Source organism: Lagopus leucura, unplaced genomic scaffold (assembly GCF_019238085.1).
Source record: "Lagopus leucura isolate 7727_CA_CO unplaced genomic scaffold, USGS_WTPT01 Super-Scaffold_702, whole genome shotgun sequence".
NCBI classification, from domain to species: domain Eukaryota; kingdom Metazoa; phylum Chordata; class Aves; order Galliformes; family Phasianidae; genus Lagopus; species Lagopus leucura.
In genome coordinates, this window is record NW_024962254.1 from 6334728 (window position 1) to 6353751 (window position 19024).

General features: G+C 41.0%; 1 protein-coding gene across 5 annotated transcripts in view; it reads right to left on the reverse strand.

Annotated features, from left to right (window-relative positions):
- NOX4 (NADPH oxidase 4) overlaps window positions 1-17019 on the reverse strand; it is a 111390-nt gene extending 94371 nt beyond the window's left edge. For 4 of the 5 annotated variants that reach the window (XR_006177307.1, XR_006177306.1, XR_006177308.1 and 1 more), the window contains exons 1-6: window positions 16913-17019; window positions 16335-16430; window positions 5066-5176; window positions 3907-3991; window positions 3176-3273; window positions 1242-1269 (exon numbers count right to left, since the gene is read on the reverse strand). Coding sequence is in view for 1 of the 5 variants with exons in the window: in XM_042862490.1 (XP_042718424.1) it covers window positions 1242-1269; window positions 3176-3273; window positions 3907-3991; window positions 5066-5176; window positions 16335-16430; window positions 16913-16969 (475 nt within the window). In the remaining 4 variants the exon portion in view is untranslated. Of the gene's footprint in view, window positions 1-1241; window positions 1270-3175; window positions 3274-3906; window positions 3992-5065; window positions 5177-16334; window positions 16431-16912 lie in introns of those variants that run through there. The other variant, XR_006177309.1, reaches the window with a different exon arrangement.
- Between the last annotated feature and the right edge of the window lie 2005 nt (window positions 17020-19024).

Below are 19024 nucleotides of genomic sequence, written 5' to 3' on the forward strand. Positions count from 1 at the left end.
TTTTAGTTTAAAATAATTAATTGCAATTTTAGACTTTCTAGTGATAAAGAGACAATTTTCAATCTTATCCTTTCATAACCATGCATCATTCAATTGCTGAGAAGTCTTATAACCAAAATCTGATGCATTTCAAATCCAACCTCAGCTTTTACAAGCTGTAAGAAAAATCCTGGGCCTACGATCAGTGTAAGTTTTTGCATAGACTACATAATTCTATCCTTCCATGGAAAGGTTACAATTAAAAACAGTTGCATTAGAAAATGTGTGTTCTTCCTGCTGCCTCCTTCCTTATAGGTAGTCCTTTGTGGAATATGGAGCTGGACACGACAATCCTGGTGGTTCCCTTCCAATTCAGTATATTTTTTGGTTCACTTCTTTCTTAATCTAGTGGGATTTGCAGCTTGCAACCAATCTCCCCTCTGACACAAACATATCCAATTCATTTGTAGTAACATCAATTTCAACTATCTCACTTTTTTACTTCCACTAAACTCATCTAAACCTTGCTTAAGGTTTCTGGAAAGCACTTTTCCCAGAGTCACTAATAAATGGCAAACTTATTAAGACTGGCACATTTACAAGCCTATTCAGTAACCCAAATTCACTGCTGTTCAGAGTGATTCCTTTCAGTCTTGATTTAAATGCTACCAAGTCAGTAGTTTTGCATTTGTTAAAATTAAGAGTGAAAGATATAACATCAGGAAAGACCTTTATGCAGTAGCAAAGCACTACAGCTCAGGCTTTTACCTAACCCGCCCATAATTAAAATGTTGCTCTCTTTCAAATTCCTGCCCCAAATACCTCTTCATTTATTTACACTTCAAAAGTGCTGAAGCTTGATAGCTGAGTAGTGGGCTTAAATTTCTCTGAAGTCCAAAAAACTTTTTAATAAACCTGCTGAAGCTAGAAGACTGCTTTTTTGTTTTGTTTCTGTTTTCTAGAAATTGAATCATTTAGGAATTTGGTTTTAATATCACGCAGAATCTCTGTTTGAAACTAATGATATTCTACTGACTCATCTGGACAACAACAGCTTTGAAGATGTTGCTCATCCTACTACAGAGGCTTATGTAACTCCTCCCTCATGACTGCTGGGTAAGCAAACCCTGGGTATATTAACACAAACAACATAGTTTTGCTGAGATACAACAAATGCAGCATGCAAACAGATAAATTGTTTTGTCTGGAGATTGATGAAGAAAAGCAGCAAACTTTCTCTTTCTGCTTTGCAACAGACTTACCAGTAGTAAAAAGCAGTTTCCTTGGGTCCTAAAAAACAATTAGGGGGAAAAAAGGTCAGTAAATAATTTTATATCCATGTGAATAATGTGAGGAAAAAAAGAAGCTCATATGTAGCTCATACAGCTCACACACAGTAGAAAGCATAAGTAGTCTCTAATTCTGGATGAAGGAATGGGTTTGACGACAGTTTATTGACTGTTTATTGCAGTGTTGCAGTGTGCAGTTCAACATAAACTAAAACTTCTGTCTTCGCATTTCCTGAGCAAAGACAAAATACAATGTTATGAAAAGCTGGGACCCAGGTAATTTTGCAGATAATTATTTCTTGAAAGCTTAACTATACTCAGTTACATCATACTTTTGGAAGGACAGAGGAACAGCAGAGTGAGAGATTTGGAAGTTAAATGGAAGAGCACTTTACTGCCAACTACATCACCAAGTGATATGCAGTGGATCCCACTGAAGCAAGACTGACCTCTAAGGAGGTGACAATAGAAGGCCAGATGCTCCTGTGTCCTTCACAAGCAAAAAGGTGGAGGCAGAGAAGTTCATTGGGAGGGGATGAGGGATTTGTCATCCTCACAGAAAACTGTCCCACTCCCCAGATCTTAAGTCTCATGAAATTTGTCTTCACTGCAGACTTTTTTAACAAGCAAACTTGTAGCAAAAGGCAGTGAAGGGAAATGAGCACTTTTCATACAAATCAGGAAAAACTAAGCATCATCTGCATCCAAACATGCACACTCTTCCAAACACAAACACAGGATGCTGGTAGCATCCAGACTGCTCATCACAATTAATGGAATACATTTAAGAGGAATTCAAGAAGAAATGCTCGAGAGCTATTAAAGTACCTAAAATCCAGGAGCCTTTCATCCCAGAGTTACTAAAAACTTGTTTCATCTCCATTTTCTATTGCAAAATTCCTAAGTCTGTTTAGCACAGGCTGCCATCCATACCCTGGTGTGTTCTCCCCTGAGGCAAGCTCTTGACAACCTTCCTGATGAGACTATATCTACCAGACCACTCCTAGCACACTCAGACTCCTGAGTTCAATCAGCACAACAGTTGGTGTTGGTATGTCTGCCTCCCATAGCATAGCTTAGGAATTAGGTCATCCACCCAGGGAGCAAAAGACCTTGGTTGTTGGTCCTTATGAGCCTAGGCTGACTCGAGTTTTCCTTTTTCAGGAAAGGATGCAGCTGGGATGGGATAATTTTAAATCCTTCCCAATGAATTTGGTAGAAAATAAAGACTTGAGACCAGAATGAATGTAAACAAGATGATAGCCCAGGGAAGAAAAAGTTCTGGATTTCAATCTTAATCCTGAAATCTGCACATTTCCAGTGCCAAATGCAGAAGGGGACTAGGATTCTGATATGCCTTCTAAAGATCTGCATCACGGGCAGACTTCTGTAAGTAGAAATTAGCTTCCAGCCCAGTTGATGCAGACAAGTAATTCCACACTTAGCACAGTTCCCACTGCAGTTTAGAAGTGCAGATCAATCTCGAGTCTCAGCTGTTCTCACAGTCCCAGTACACGTTGGCACTACAATCTCAACACTGGAAATGCAGAATGTAGCTCCCTCAAAACAGCAGCAGAAGCCTTCCAGCTCACTCCTCACAAGAAAGAGAGAGAAGTAGGAAAGAGCAGAATGAAGAGCAAGATTAAAGGACTTGGTGGCAGCATTATCTACCTCCTAGCGAAGTAAGTATGAATACTGCTGGCTTAACAAGATTGTCAAAACATGTTTTGTACAGAGGTGAATAAAACCCACAGCAATCCATACAACAGTTTTTTCAGTGCAAAAAGCAGCAGTGATCTATATAGTGTAGCTCACAGGATGGACTGTACAAAGCAATTGCATACAGCAACACTCAAATATTTAAGTTATGCATTTAAATTCAAATTATAGAAGGATAGCTGACTCACCTCACCACGATAATTTGCTGCATTTATTGCCAGAAAATCTTCATTGTAATTCTCAGAGAAGTTAAGAGCATTCACCAGATGAGCAGCAACATGCAAGACTAAAACAAATAAAAAAGCCACAAATGAAAACTGAGATCAACGAGAGGTGTATTTTGCTCTGAACAAAACAGAAGTGGCTCCGCAGATGCCAAGTAACAATCCCATCAACTATGAAGGATGCATCAGGGATTACAGAAGATAATAGATACTCCTAGCAGACAGTTGTATGTATTTTTGACTTTTTCACACTATAGCAATAATTTCTCACTGAAATGCTTCAGCTGAGAAATAACATTGCAAGATGCCCACTAAGGAATGTTTCTTCTTCACTGAATGGGGAATCGGTCTCCACTGCAGAACACTCTGCAGTACCTTGCCTCTTCATGTAAATTTCTGAACCACCATCTAGGATCACTTACAATGGCAGATTCTGACCTGATCTCATTTCCTTCCAAATTTTAAGGAAATTTGGAATTCCTGCAATTTTAAGGAAAGCTTTAGATCTAGATCATAACTTCATGTGTTTAAACGAAAAATAAAACCCACAGACAGCTAAGAAAGCATTCACAATTTAAGGCAGGAAAGCACAGAGCAAGACTACCCCCAAATGCACTGTACAAGAAAAACCACAAAATACTGCCTTGTTCAACATATTCTCAAAGAAGGTACTGCTCAGAACAGTAAGATCTCACCTGAAAAGGTGCATATTGTAACACCACATGTCACATGAAAAGTTTTACTTTTGTCTATCAGCCTTCTGGTCTTCCTGCTGGCAACCTAATAAAAGAAGAATTCAATCAATGTCTCTTCTAAAACAAAGCAAGAAAAAAAATACTAACAGCAATTGAAGGGATTTAACAGTAACTTCAGCTTTTACTATGTTAAATAATCTTGTAAGCATAGCACCTAATCTAAAAACTACAGGTTGATGAGAATAAGACAACTTTGAGGTGTTGATTAAGAACTTTCAGTTTCATCAGTTACAAAGATGCTACAAAAATGTTAAGTGCATATAAAGTAACATCTCTTTTGCCTTTAAAATTCCAAATTCTAACATTAATTGCTGTACTGTCACTGACTCCTCAAGTGAGCATCTACAGGCATCGAGTCTTGTAAGTACTGATGAATAGGACTGGTGGGTTCAATTTTCAGCCATCTAGAAAACATTCACTTTCCCCAAAATCATTACTTGTATTTCTCTCATAGTAACCTGTGAATCACAAACAAGCTCAGTTACTGAATACATGCATAGAAAAGAAGCCCTCTTAGCTTTGCCAGAAGTTTTTTTCCTCCCATGATAACTAATATAACAGTTTGGGTATTTTTATCTCCAGTGGCACTTTTCAAGTCATACGGAGTTGAATTTTTTTGCTCTTGAACTCTACCACACTTCTACTACAGCAGTAGCGGGGACACAGATTCTTTTACATTAGAGTTGGGAAAGGAACAGAACTCATCTGGTCAAAATTCCTCAGCAAGCTCACATCCTACCAGGAAGAATTAAAGAAACTTTCATCGCAATAAGTCCAATCAAACCAGACAATGCCAGCCAAGGCATTACTGGCAATGAGGTCATGAATTGAGGTTGAATTTCACAGAATCATAAAATTATTTGAACTGGACTAGATGACCTTTAATTGCCCTGTCCAACTTCCCTGCAATGAGCAGAGACACCTACAGCTAAGTCAGGCTGCTGAGAATCTGATCCAGCCTGAACATCTGTGCTACTGCACCATGCTGGCATATAATGTAGAATAAACAGTGGTAAAACATTTAGTTCTTATTATGTTTAGACAATATAAACCAGGGAACTTTACTTCTTAACTGGTGAGTTACGAGGACAGTACTCACCTTCTGAGATCCCCTGAGGAAGGCCAAGAGAATGCGGCACATTGGGAGCAGGACCAGGCAGCAGTTGAGATTGAGGACAGACGCTGAAGCTCTGCTAACACACAATCCTAGCTGAACAAATACAGCAAGAGTTAGATAACAGGGAGGAAAGATGCTCTTAACATTTTAAACAGTACTAAACATCCTTTCTGTTTCTGCTTAAATAGCTGCCATGTTCTCTTGGCTGATCAGAACAGTGGAGTTCCATAACATTTTACACATACAACAGTGCACACAGCACATTACCCTGGTCTCTGAAAAGAAATAGCTCCCACCTTTCATCAAAAAATTACTCAAAATGAGTTCTGAATTAAAACCAGACTTCTGAAAGAGGCTAAGAGATTGGTTTAAACTGAATTGATGACATTTCAAGGACTGTCAGGGCATCCTCACTGAACTCCTCATCCATTCACACCATCCCGTGCCACATTTAGACAGAAGAAAGCAGGCTCTTTTAACTACTCAGTATGTGGAAAATTAATGAAATCTAATTTCACTAATGCTTTTACCGGTATATTTGGAACCTACATAATTAGAACAAGAACACTTGTCAAATAAATGAACAAAGCACACATTAGTGTCATAACTGTATTTTTTCAGCTTATTTTAGTTTCTCATTCATTTATGAATTTTAAAGAAGTTAGCAATGTGCCATTGTTCTCCCAGCTATTAGGCTGAATTACCATTTACCAGCTTTTATAACAGGTGCTTTTAGAATGTCAACAGATTTCTAGAACAATATTTCTTACAGTGTTCTCTAAATCCAAGTTTTCCAACTCCTAAAGAAATTAATAAAAAACTGACATAACTGTATGCTGCCTAGGTATGAACATACAAATATTATAACATACAAGTTACTAAAGATTTATCACTTTTCCAGAATGGAACTTCAGGATGAAAATTTTCTGTCCCAAAAATAAAGAAAAATTAATTAAGTCATGTCTTTCTTATCAAGCAAAATCGGAGAAAGAGGTTTCATTTGCTTGGAAATTTATTTTTCAATTTTTACAAAATGATTACACAAGCCTTTTAACTTCAGGTTATTAGGTGCTTTTTCAGAGACTTCTCTACTTGCTACAGAAATTGATAAAACACAACCTAGTGCAACAAAATAAAGCAACAGGAACACAGCGTGTCCAGTGCGACTGCAAACACAGCTGCAGAGCAGGAGCTCCTCTATGCCATGAAACACCAAAAGCACTGTACTTGGAAAGATTATTTTTGTGTACAAATGGCTGGTTATTACACACAAAGGGACAGGAGCTTTGTGCCTGCTCTCATGTTTAGTAACACCCATGTATGTACCTGTCTTCCAAAGTAGATCTGGACAACTGCCACAACTCCAGCCAACTGAAATTTCCACTTCAAAGTATGATTTAAGCAATGATGTATACAACCGTAATAAGCATTTCTTTGTCTCTGCCCACATTCGCTTTATCTCTGCCAAACATTATGGTCTGAAGTGAATTTAAAACATCAATAAGTTTTTTCAGACTATTAGGGAAACCAGCAGTACCCTTGAAACCATTAGACTTAAGAAGAAATAAAATGTCTCTACAATGTGCTACTTGCATTATACAAAACTGTATAATCATTAATCTTCCCTCTAAGCTAAAAATGTAACACATTCAAAGCACGGTCATTAAAAACATATATATGCAGTTTTATTACAGCTTGCTGATGTGTTACTGAATTCCAGGAATAAATGAGCACATTCTGAGAAACAATCATAGAATCACAGAATGGTCTGGGTTGGAAAGGACCCCAATGATCATCTAGTTTCAACCCCCTGCTATGTGCAGGGTCGCCAACCACCAGACCAGGCTGCTCAGATCCGCAGAATTCAGGAATAAACTGAATTATTTCTGTATCTCTTAATGAAGACTCAAAAAAAAAAAAAAAAAGAAACCCAACCTGTTACAACTTTCTAATTGAATTACTTCAGTGTAATAACTTCTGCTGTACGATCTACATGATACATGATGAGTTTTTGAAGAATTTATGTTGTCTCAGTTTAGACATAAACTAGGCAAGATATCAGTCATCCAATGTATCAGCTATCCTTTATCAGGCACAAGTATTGCATTTGCAAAACTTCAACAGAACAGTCTAATTTGGAATATTCTGGAATATTTCTACAGGACATACCAATAAATAAATAAAATTACTTATTATATGAAAACAGGAAAATGACAATTTAACTGATGCGAAAGGACCTGAATCATCTGTGAGTAGGAAGAGCTTAAGAACAGCCTCAATGCAGCTCTTCTAGCCCTTCCTCAAACACAAGGAGACTACAGCATGAGCTGTGTCCAGAGAACTTAAGCTAGGTTTGATGAGAAGAGTGAAATATTTTTTTCTCTGGAATCTAGTGTGGCTTGTCCATCACTAAGTTTGCATTACGTGTCATTCAAATCCACTTCCTGAAGAAATAAAAATGGTTTCAAATTTCTGGAGCCAAGTTTTCATTTGACTGGTACAATAAAACCTGTCTTTTTTGAGAACAACTCACAATATGCTCCATATAAGAAGCATGGAACTGTTTACAGTGGAAGCAACTGTTAATTGCACTGAATGGAGACACGTACAGCTAGAATGCCAGACATGCACACAGACCATGGATGGAGCAGCGCAGGGAGAAGGAGCAGTACTCACCCCCCAGTGAAATGCAAACTTCGGTGCCATAGTACAGCTGTCAAAGATAAAACCCTACTAATCTTGCTTTGTGTTTTTCTATGCCATTCCTTGACAAATAGCAAATACTAATTCCCAGAGTCATTCCTAGTGAACAATCACCTTCCATTAAATCCAATTCCATGCTATCAGCATCCATACAAAGGTTAAGAAAAAAGCAGGAAATGACTTTTCCAGAAACGCAGCACACTTCTAGGAAAGCGTGACTGAAATAGTTTCATGAATGGTTCATTTAAGGTTTTACTTTTAAGAAATAAAATTGGACAACGTATGCCAAAAGAAGCTCGTGAGCAATTTGAAAACAACAGTAAAGAAATACAGTTAGCAATTCTGAGAATCAGAACTCATGCAAGTCTGAGAACAACAGAGCACTGCATTTGCTCTTAACATATATATAAAGGCTTAAAATATCCACACGAAACTAATTCTTTCCAAATGGTTTCCAAGTGGTCTCTTTCTTGACTTCCTTTGCATTGACTGGGTGGCATAATAACTAATTAACATAGTGCATTCCTGGATTGTAAGGCTGGATTGGAACATTCTACCACTGGAACAATGGGAGAAATACAGATTTTTTGCTCCCAGGCAACTTAATGCTTCTAGAAGGAAACACATAGCAATACTAACTAGTTCAGAAGTGAGAGAATTATAACTCTTCTTCCTAAGATTATCACTGCATTAAGGAACAAAAACTGTTACTTCATGTATATGCATCTGAAATTGCTACAGGATCAAAAGCAGAGGAAAAACATTCCTAAAATCTCTGCTGGACACCCTCCTTCATTTGAGCATCTGACAACATCCTTCTGCACATTTGGTACTACACATGCTTTTATCTTGTTTCATAGAGGGGAAAGGAGGCAAAGAAAAGATAAAGAATTAACCAAATTCACCAAGGAAACCTGCAGTATCTAGAGGAGGGAACTGGACTCCTTACTAACTTGAAGCTGAAATCCCAAGAACTAGGCCAGATATCTTCTCCACACAAGTATGAAGAAATCAGCGTTTTCCTACTACACAGCAGCAGAAAAAACCTCCATAGATATATAGGGAACACAGTTCTCCAGCTACCAGTGCCTGCTGTATGCTAACATAACATGCTAACTAGGACAGCAAAGCAAGGAATTAGCTCTCATCAGATGTTCTGAGTGTTCCTGGTAGCAAGTGAGGTTCTCCGTAGTGAGAGGAAATCTTTCAGTATTTGATGGAGGGCTAAAATAATTTACTGTGTATCAAAGAATTCCCCAAAGTTTGCTAGCTGTAAGCAGTGATGAACATTAGCTGCAACTCCAGGTCTAAGATCCAATATTCAATACATGGTTGCAAAATACATTCTAGAGGAGAATTCAGGAAAACCAACAAATACTGCTGTCTCTCACTTTTTAAGCTCACCTTGTAGGAAAAATGGGAGAAAAACAGACACACCTCCATACCTAAATGTAGTATTTCTGATTCTCAGGCCTTCACCATTTACATGCAACAATCCTAACCAAGGGAAAAACACCACCCTTGACTCTCTCTCTGAAGGACTTCCTTTGAACTTCCTCAAATCCATGGGTCAGACCCTATGATCCTTGTGAAGCCCTTCCAACTGGGGATATTCTATGATTCTATGAGTCGCAACAACCTGAATGGGAAGATCCATAAGCAACATGATGTCCTACAGACAGATTCTGAAGACCACCTCCCCAAATAAGTACTGGAGCACATAGAAATATTTCCTAGGCAGGAAAAACTGTGCTACACAGTGAGTCTTCATTTGACACAGCTTCCTTTTCTTCATAGAATACTCTTTTTTTTTTTTTTTTTGGATAACAGAGCATATATAATCTAAGATGAAGACAGATCTGAATTACACAGGATAGCAATTATAACCCCTAGACATGTCAAAGCTAGCTGGAAGCCTTCAAGGCAAGACTGTAAATGTCATCCTGTGGTACTGCAATCCTTTAAAATTATTCTAAAATTAAGCGATGTAATATATACATATTTTACAAGTGTGATTCAAATATATTACATATAAGACAAACCACTGCCGTTCTCCACATGAAGAAAGTATTTAGCAGAAGCTCAATTTTCAATGCCGACTCAAATTCAGCCTTCTGCATGCATTTGTAAATCAAGATTTGGATCTGGTATAACAGAAAGGGAGAAACATCAGGAGTGGGCAATGGTAACGATGTTTTTAGCTCCTTTATGAGGTACGGTTTATCTTCTGTGCACTACCAAGAATCAATATTGCCACTTGAACCCCACCTATCAGGCAATCCTCAAAAGTTGTGTTTCTGTTTTTTTTTTTTCCTCTTTGTGTTCTCATATCTAGGTCATGTTCTTTTTTTTTTTTTATATATACAGTCCCTCTGTGGTAGATGTACTCCTCGCTCAGCTTAAGTCAGTCATGCAATCTAAAGAAAGCAATTAACTTAATCTGGAATTCAGTATTAGCTTCCAAGTTCTCTGACAACCTCCAGACAAAGGACACTCACAAGATTTCAGATCAAATGCTGCCCAGGAAGGTGGTGGAGTCACCGACCCTGAAGGTGTCTAAGGAACATTCAGACAGTGTGTCGAGGGACACAGTTTAGTGAGAAATACTGGTGATGGGGGATGGTTGGACTGGATGATATTGCAGACCTTTTCGAACCTTGGCAATTCAGTGATTCTAAGACTCTACAATCATGGTCAATTCAGAAGTAAGAGCAATGACATTAACATGATAACATGGTAAAAAATTCAGTACTCGTTTAAGAGGCACCTCTGCTAATACTGCTACTGAAAGCTTCACAACAGGGTGGAAGTTGCCCATGTTAGTAACTTAAGTGTCCTCCACAGGACTAGTGCCACTTGATCTTAAAAAATAAACCACAAGAAAACACATGCATAAGAACTATATAGAACAAAACTCAAGATCTTCACTGCCTTGTAACTTACAACAATGTTAGAAAGGATGCGGAACTCCAAGCTGTCCAGGAAGGGCAAAGGGATGGAGGAAAAAATGTTTTAATAAACAACCAAAACAAAAAACAACAGGAATGAGGCCATGAAAAGGCACAAAAAGATCAGTTTACAAATTCAGGGAGACTGTCAAGAAAAAGTATTGTGAATTAACACTCTCAGCCTTCACTAGGACATCCTACATACACATGTGTATACATGTACACACACATATACAGTTACCATAGTAACATAACTCTATCAATAAACATTTTTGTTGCATGCAATAACCTGAAGAACAAATCCCAAATGCCCGGGTTACAAGGCAGTTACTAAACAGCAGGAACACACCAAAGAAAACAGTCAAGATAAACTGCCTTTAATGTTTACTTGCTTAAACTCCCTTTTATGCGAGGGAAATAACACTGCCAATGCACAAGCATCAATGAAAGCACAATCTGGCAAAATTAGCATAATCTCAATTGTCATAATAAATGATGAGAAAAAAGAAGCTACTAGAACATCCAGAAAGTATTCCAAGTTTATTCCAATAAAAAAGGATGTCATAAGTCTGAGTACAACGCATTATGATAGCAGTGTACCTACAGTTAAAAAAAAAAAAAAGCAGGGCAGCATTCTCCTTTCAGCCACATCCTCCGATTTAATCCATTCTTGAAGAGATCCTTCTGAGAATGCATTTTCTTCCTTTATTGTGAAATCCCAAAGCTTATCATATTAACAAACATCTGATACATTCAAATTATTTGAGCACGGACTAGTGAGGGAAAAGGGAAAGAGTTTGCCATGAGAAAATAAGTCCAGCGCTGTTTCTATTCACAAAGAAGTCACAGGATCACAGGGGTCAAAAGGAACTCTGGAGAACAACAAGACCAATGCCCTGCTAAAGCAGGTTGCCTGGCAGGTCAGACTGCATGACCCCCCTGGGCAGCCTGTGCCAGTGCTCTGCCAACCTCAGGAAAAATTTTCCTCATGTATGTGTAGAGCTTCCTATGCTCTAGTTAGCACCTGTTGCCCGTTGCTCTGTCACCAGGCACCACGGAAAAGAACCCAGCCCCATCTACTTGACTTCTGCCCATTAGATATTCATAAGCATTAGTAAGATACCCTCTCATAGAATCACAGAATCATAGAATGGCCTGAGTTGAAAAGGACCACAATGATCATCTGGTTTCAACCTCTGCTATGTGCAGGGTCACTAGCCACCAGACCAGGCTGCCCAGAGCCACATCCCGCCTGGCCTTGAATGCCTCCAGGGATGGGGCATCCACAGCCTCCTTGGGTAGCCTGTTCCAGTGTGCCACCACTCTCTGGGTGAAAAACTTCCTCCTAATATCTAACCTAAACCTTCCCTGTCTCAGTTTAAAATTATACCCTCTTGTCCTACCACTATCCACTATAAACAGCTGTTCCCCCTCCTGTTCATATGCTCCTTTCAAGTACTGGAAGGCCACAATGAAGCCTCCCCAGAGCCTTCTCCTCTTCAAGCCCAGTTCTCCTCATAGGAGAGGTGCTCCAGCCCTCTGATCATCTCAGTGCCCTCCTCTAGACCCACTCCAAGAGCTCCACGTCCTTCCTGTACTGGGGGCCCCAGCCCTGGACGCAGTGCTGCAGATGGGGCCTCACAAGAGCTGAGCAGAGGGGCACAATCACCTCCCTGTCCCTGCTGGCCACCCCTTTTTTAATGCAGCCCAGAACACAGCTGGCCTTCTGGGCTGCAAGTGCACACTGCTGGTTTACGTCCAGCTTCTCATCCACCAGGACCCCCAAGTCCTTCTCCACAGGGCTGCTCTCAAGGAGATCTTCCCCCAGTTTGCATATATGCCTGAGATTGCCCCAACCCAAGCATAGCACCTGCACTTGGCCTTACTGAACCTCATTAGGTTCTCATGGACCCACTTCTCCAGCCTCTCAGTCTTTTCCAGACCCAAGAGTCCCAGGTCTCTCAGCCTTTCCCTTCCTGGGAGATGCTGCAGGCCCCTGATTGTCTTTTTGGCCCTCCACTGGACTCTCTTGAGGAGATCCTTGTCCTTCTTGAACCAGGGAGCCCAGAACTGGACAAAGTATTCTCAACGTGGCCTCACCAGGGCAGAGTGGAAGGGGAGGATCAGGATACCCAGATTCTTCTTGGCAGAGCTCCTCTCTAGCATGTCAGCCCCTATCCTGTACTGATGCATACAATTAAGCCAAGCAACCAGACACAGGTATTTTGTTCAATGATGTCAAAAGCAAGATTTAAGCTCTATGATAAAGCCAACTGTGAATACTGGATAAAATTTGTTGGTCAGATGCAAGCAAACTTGTTTCAAAAAAGACCTCTGTAGCTAGAGAGAAGGGAGAAATGTGGAAGTCTGAAAGGAAATAAATCATCTGGACAATTTACCTGATCAAGGAGACATAAGATCTCCAACAATTAAAACACTGAAGTTACATCAAGTAATCCATGAATCCTCCTTTCTGTAACTTACATTTACTATGTCTTGTAGTGTCTCTCATACAGAGATGAGAATACTCCTTTCCTCTTTCCTACACTCTTAAATTTAATCAGTGCCTGTTTCATACCTTCCCACTCTTTTCTTTAGGCTACATAATGTCAAAAGTTGGCACTTACTAAATTATAAAAATTTGAGTTTCTTTATCTGTATCATATTCCTGAACATGCAGCCCTGAACTATTTGTAAGACAAGATTATGATCAGCAGTGCTACAAGCAGTTATCGAAAGAGGCAGTTCATCATGACAGAAGTACTGGGGAAGGTCTTCACATCCAATAGGTTCTAATTTAATTTATCCTGCAAGAATCATATAATCACAGAATTAGTCAGATCAGAAGGGACCTTGGGAAGTATCTTTTCCAACCTCCTACTTCAAGCAAGTTCAACATGAAATTCAAACTAAGCTTGGAGTTCTGCCCAATTTGTTTTCACGGCACTAAGGAACACGATTTAGTAATTGGACTCAGTAAGTCAGGTCAATGTTTGGACTTCATGATCTTGTAGTTCTTTTCCAACCTGAATGACTCTATGAAAACCTCAAGGGATAGAGATTCCACAATAGTTCATGGCCTCTTCATCAAGATTCAAACTCAGCAAAGTGGTAACGTCTGATGTAACGTAAATCTACACACAAAATTTTGTAGTGTAAAATGATGTGCTCTTCCCAACCACACCACTGTTTCTGACCTATCTTTGCACTCCCAGGACACCACTGTGCTATTACTGCCTTTTTGCAGACACTGAATGGCATCAGACACATTCAGAGACTTACCTGAGTAAGAGTTCAGTAACTAAATAACTTTAAAATCCCATGCTAAGCATCTTGTTTGAAGTGACAGAAGGTACAAACAGAACAAAACTGAGCTTCCCTCTTCTGCTGAAGGCTGATGGAAAGTGAACCATTTCAGTGATAACTGAAGGGAAGAATAACCTCATTCTTCACATGGAAAAGTAATAGTGTAAAAGCAAGGCAAGTTGAATATATTTTGGATATTCAAGTCTAAAACCATTTCATATGGTTATCTCCTTTTCTACAGCAATTCTTGTTCTCCATCCTGTTACTTGGAAAACAATAACATAACATGTGATAAATTTTTCAGTGCTGCAAGGGAGAATACTCTTAAGAAGATTTTACTTCAACATGGTGTACAAGAGGAGAAAATAACTCCTGAGTAGACCTCACAAAGACAAGAGATCTTTGTTTTTTCAATTAAGAAAAATGCAAGCCACTCACCCATGTGTGGAGGAGAAGTGAGGATGGTTATAGAGATGGACCAAGAGATGGCAAGTGGCTGTGCAAACTGATGTACAGAAGGTACAGGAGCAAAAATCCACATGGGATGTTCACAGCAACTGTAGTACAGCAGTGCTCACTCTGATTCCTAAAGAGGCTAAAATTGGGCTCAACTTTTTACAACTCTAAAAACAATCGGTATGATTTATACACACATACAAATATATTAGAAGATAAAGGAGAAAAACTAACTTTGGCATCTAGAAGTGATATCTAGACAAACTATAAGTAACTGAATTGTGGGAATGCTTTACAGTGTTTAATGTTTCCCAAGTTTCTAAATTAGTTTTGGTGTTTTGACCAAAAGCATCTTTCAGACTTAGATCTTTACTTTCCTCTTCATTTTTAAAGCTCTCAAAATACCAACAGTTGAAGACACTGTGTTAGTCAAACTAACCACATGGCCTCCTGGTCCTCATTTCCTAACCAAGACGATCAAACTGTGGCTTGAGTCATCTCATAGGTACTGCACACACAGGTCCAAATGCAGTCTATTAACTGGCTCATTCTGAAGCAAAAGAGAACCAAAAAAAGGACAGAAGATGAGCTGGCACAAGGCAGACGAGTCTTCTGAATTGAGAGGAACTCTGCTGATTGATATTAGCTGACAATCTGACCCAACATGTTGACCCAACAACATTTGCTTTATAAACAACACACTTGCTCTGCCAGGAACCAAACTACTTTCAAATGGATGCACTGGGCTGCAAAGCCATTAGAAATAATAGTAAAATTAAACATGTTTACTGCTTTTTTCCTCGTAAAAAAGCCATCGTTGTAAAATATGCAAACATTTAATTTCCCATGTTTTTCCACTACCTATGCAAAAGATTATTTTCCTGAACACAACTGAGTCAGTAGGAATTAAAAAACCAGACAAGTATAATCACCACATCAGCTCATTTTCAAGCTAGTTTCACAAGGATCTGTGGAACTAGCTAGTTCTGGCAATACTGTCAACCATATATATCCTGGATCTACCAAAGATAAAACAGAGATGATGCACGCAGGTTAGGACATGCATCATCTCTGCTTTTGCCCCAGGTCAGCTTACCATTCAAGTCCACTGTGTCAAAAAGCATAGCATTATTCATTCACTTGTACCCGGATTCTAAAAATCTCAGCCACTCTACAGACTTCTTCAGAAAATTGTTATCTCCAAATCTACCTCTTTGGATACAAGTCATTCCAAGCAACCGTGACTGCATAACTGTGGATTTAGAACCGATCCCTATCTCACTTCCCAGAAAGTAACTATTTGAGCTCTTTTGGTGGTGGTGGATGTTATAGTCAACAGTTGAGTCTTCAGTAGATCACTCACCTTCCAATATGCTGTTTTCACAAAAAAAAAACAAAACCAAAATGTATATAATTGTAGTGATTTATACTGAACCTAAGTGCATTACAACCTGAGATTGAAAAGAACCAAAACTTATCAAGAGATCCTGAAGCAAATTGGGATGAAAAAGAGCACGTGTCTATCAGTTTGACTAATGCTTTGATGACAAGAGGTTTGGCTCCAGTCTGTTCTGCATGTTTGCGTTCCTTTGAGCCTGCCAGCAGCAGGCAGGATGGAGAAGGAAGGACTGCTGTCCTACACTTAAGTGGCTCTTCTCAGCAATGGCAATTTTCTAATGCTAAGTCATTGTTAGCAGTCTTGCAGTAATCTCCTACATGATCTTCCCCAAATTTAGAGGGCTTGCAGGCATTCCTTGTCATTGCAAATGCTTTCTGTCCCTTTCCTTCCTCCCACAATCCCCATTTCCAGAGCAAAACTCAGTGTCCAGGTGACTCACCCCTAACATCTGATGCAGATAGTAATACTGCAACCCTCGGCAGTACAGCAGGAAGGTCTTCCAGAAGAACCACACGTTCAGTGAGAGCCAGAAAAACTAAAATCAAAAGAAAAGAGAGTCTGGAAGTTATATGTACAGACTGCTGTATTAATTCTGTTTGTAAGTCACATGCGTGTACTTTCATAATGATTTTTAAATGGAAAACAAGCTTACAGCAGCTAGCAAAAGTATTTTAATAGCAACGCATGCGAAAGGACAGCCTTTAGGTGAGACGTTTCCACTGACACCGAAAACACAGAAGTAAAGTTTAACAAGTGAGGGCGAAGCACGAAACGCAGCTCCAGGATCAAAGCACAAAAACCGAGACAAAAGCAGGAGGAGCAGGACCTGCGGACCCCTCTTCTCCCCCAAACTTTGCCCACAAGCGCTAACAAAGAGCACCCGCTGCCCGCGCCCGGACACGCAGCGCCGTGCGCCCGCCCACCCGGCGCCGGGTCCACCTCGCGCGCGGGCGGGAAGCGGCGCCCCTCAGCGCGGGGCTGCGCGCCCCCGTCCCCAACCCCGAGGCAGCGCCCTACCAGAAAGAGGTGCTTGCTCCCCTCATTAGCCAGCCAGCTCCTCCACGACACGGCCATGGTGCTCTGCCCGCCGCCCCCACCACGAGCAACGCCGGCGGGGCTCGCGGGATGCCGGCGGTGGGGGCGACGGGCGAGCGAGCCCTCCTTTTCAGCCGGGCCGGGCCGGTCCTCCCCTCTCCCCACCCCTCACCCCCCGCCCTGTCTTCCGGCCGCCGGGGCGTGCGCTGCGGACGGGACTCGTCGAGCTCCCCGTGGGGCCCCGGCGCTTTGTCCCGAGCGGAGCGCGCAGCGACCGCCCCCGGGCGGGTTCGGGGTCCCTAGAGCCTCGTCCCCGACCTGCGGTGCGGGACCGGAGCGCTGAGGCTCGGCGCTGCCCTGCCCTGCTCTGCCCCAGCAGACTGCTCGTCTTCCCCCCACCTGGAAAAGCATCGTGGTCCGCTCCCTGCCTTACAGCCCCAGAAAGTCGGGGAGCGGTGTGGAGTGCGAGTAGAGGGGAAACAAAGAGACTGCCTGAGGAACGGGCTGTGTGTGGGGTGCTTGGAAATGGGAAGGGGCAGATTTGGCTGCTGTGGGTTTGACTCTGCTCCCTCAGGTGTCCCTGGGAGTTTAGGGGAGAGATGGGTCCTTGTGCACTGATGGATACCATGTCCCATATGGAGTGGGTTGGGTTGAAAGGGACTTCAAAGGCCAACTTTATGCATGCATCAGTACGGTTCAGGGGCTGACCTGGTAGAGAGGAGCTCTGTGGAGAAGAATCTGGGTAACCAGATGGTCAATAGGTTGGCCATGAGTTAAAAGTGTGCCTTGGGCCAGAAGGCCAATGAGATCCAAGTATGCATTAAGTGTGGCCAGCAGGATGAGGGAGGTGGTCCTCCCACTCTACCCTGCTGAAGCCACATTGAGAATAATGTGTCCAGTTCTGGGCTCTCCAGTTCAAGAAAGATGGGGATCTCCTTAAGAGAGTCCAGAGGAAGGCCACAAAAGCATTTAAGGGCCTGCAGCATCTCCCATGCACGGAAAGGCTGAGAGACTGTTGCAAATATCCAAATAATTTTCTAGGACGGTTTCTCTGATAAAGCAGATTTTATTCGCAATTGCAATGGCAGGCTTCCTGCAAGCAGGAGAGCCCAGAGAAAACAGTGCTATGTCTTTTATCCCCTACTGCCCGATGCTGATCTCTTTCTCCCCTGGCTCCTCACTGGCTGAGTACTGTAGTTCACACTCTTTCCTGACGCTTCACTAATCATACAAATAGCAAGTACACACAAATCCTTGCCTTCCAAACACAAATATCTTAATTGGTTGATTGCCTTCTAGTAATTACTTTCTTAACAAACGTTTGGTTGGATGTCTGTTTTGCAACATAAACATAGCCTCTTAATTGTTTAATTACTCCCCTAACATTTGTACCCCTTTTACACTGGGTCATTGTTCTGGTCATTCATCTATCCTTGCGTAGAAATAAGCTCGGAAGGAGGATAGAGGGGAGTATCTTGGTGCCCGCCTATGGCATCCTAACATTCCCACAGTTTTGCTTTGTGTAAAGACCCTGACTCCTTGAAAGTCTGTTAAATGTATATCGCTTCTGTTGGTCTAATGAACAACCTTACAATATGTTTCTTAGTTCAGAATACTATACCCACATTGTTTAGAACATTTAAAATCTATTGCAGCTTTGTGAGAAAGAATTTGTTAGGTAATCCAGTAACTATGTTTTAAAATATGTTACTAAAATGTATATGGTATTCTTACTTTCCAAATCAGCTATTTCTAAGGATATGTTACTGCTTAATTTTTTAGATTGTTTGCCCTTTTCAATGTTCAATTCAGAAACAACACTTTCACTTTCCACAGAGACCAAGCGCTCTTGAGTGTGGAGAAGACTGAGAGGGCATCTTATCAATGCTTATGAATATCTAGGGCAGGAGTCAAGTAGATGGGGCTGGGCTCTTTTCAGTGGTGCCCAGTGGCAGAGCAAGGGGCAATGTGTACGAACTAGCATAGAAGTTCTATATAAACATGAGAAAAATCTTTCATGTGAGGTTGGCAGCATGCTGGCACAGGCTGCCCAGGAAGGCTGTGGAATTTCTTTCTCTGGAGGTATTCAAAACT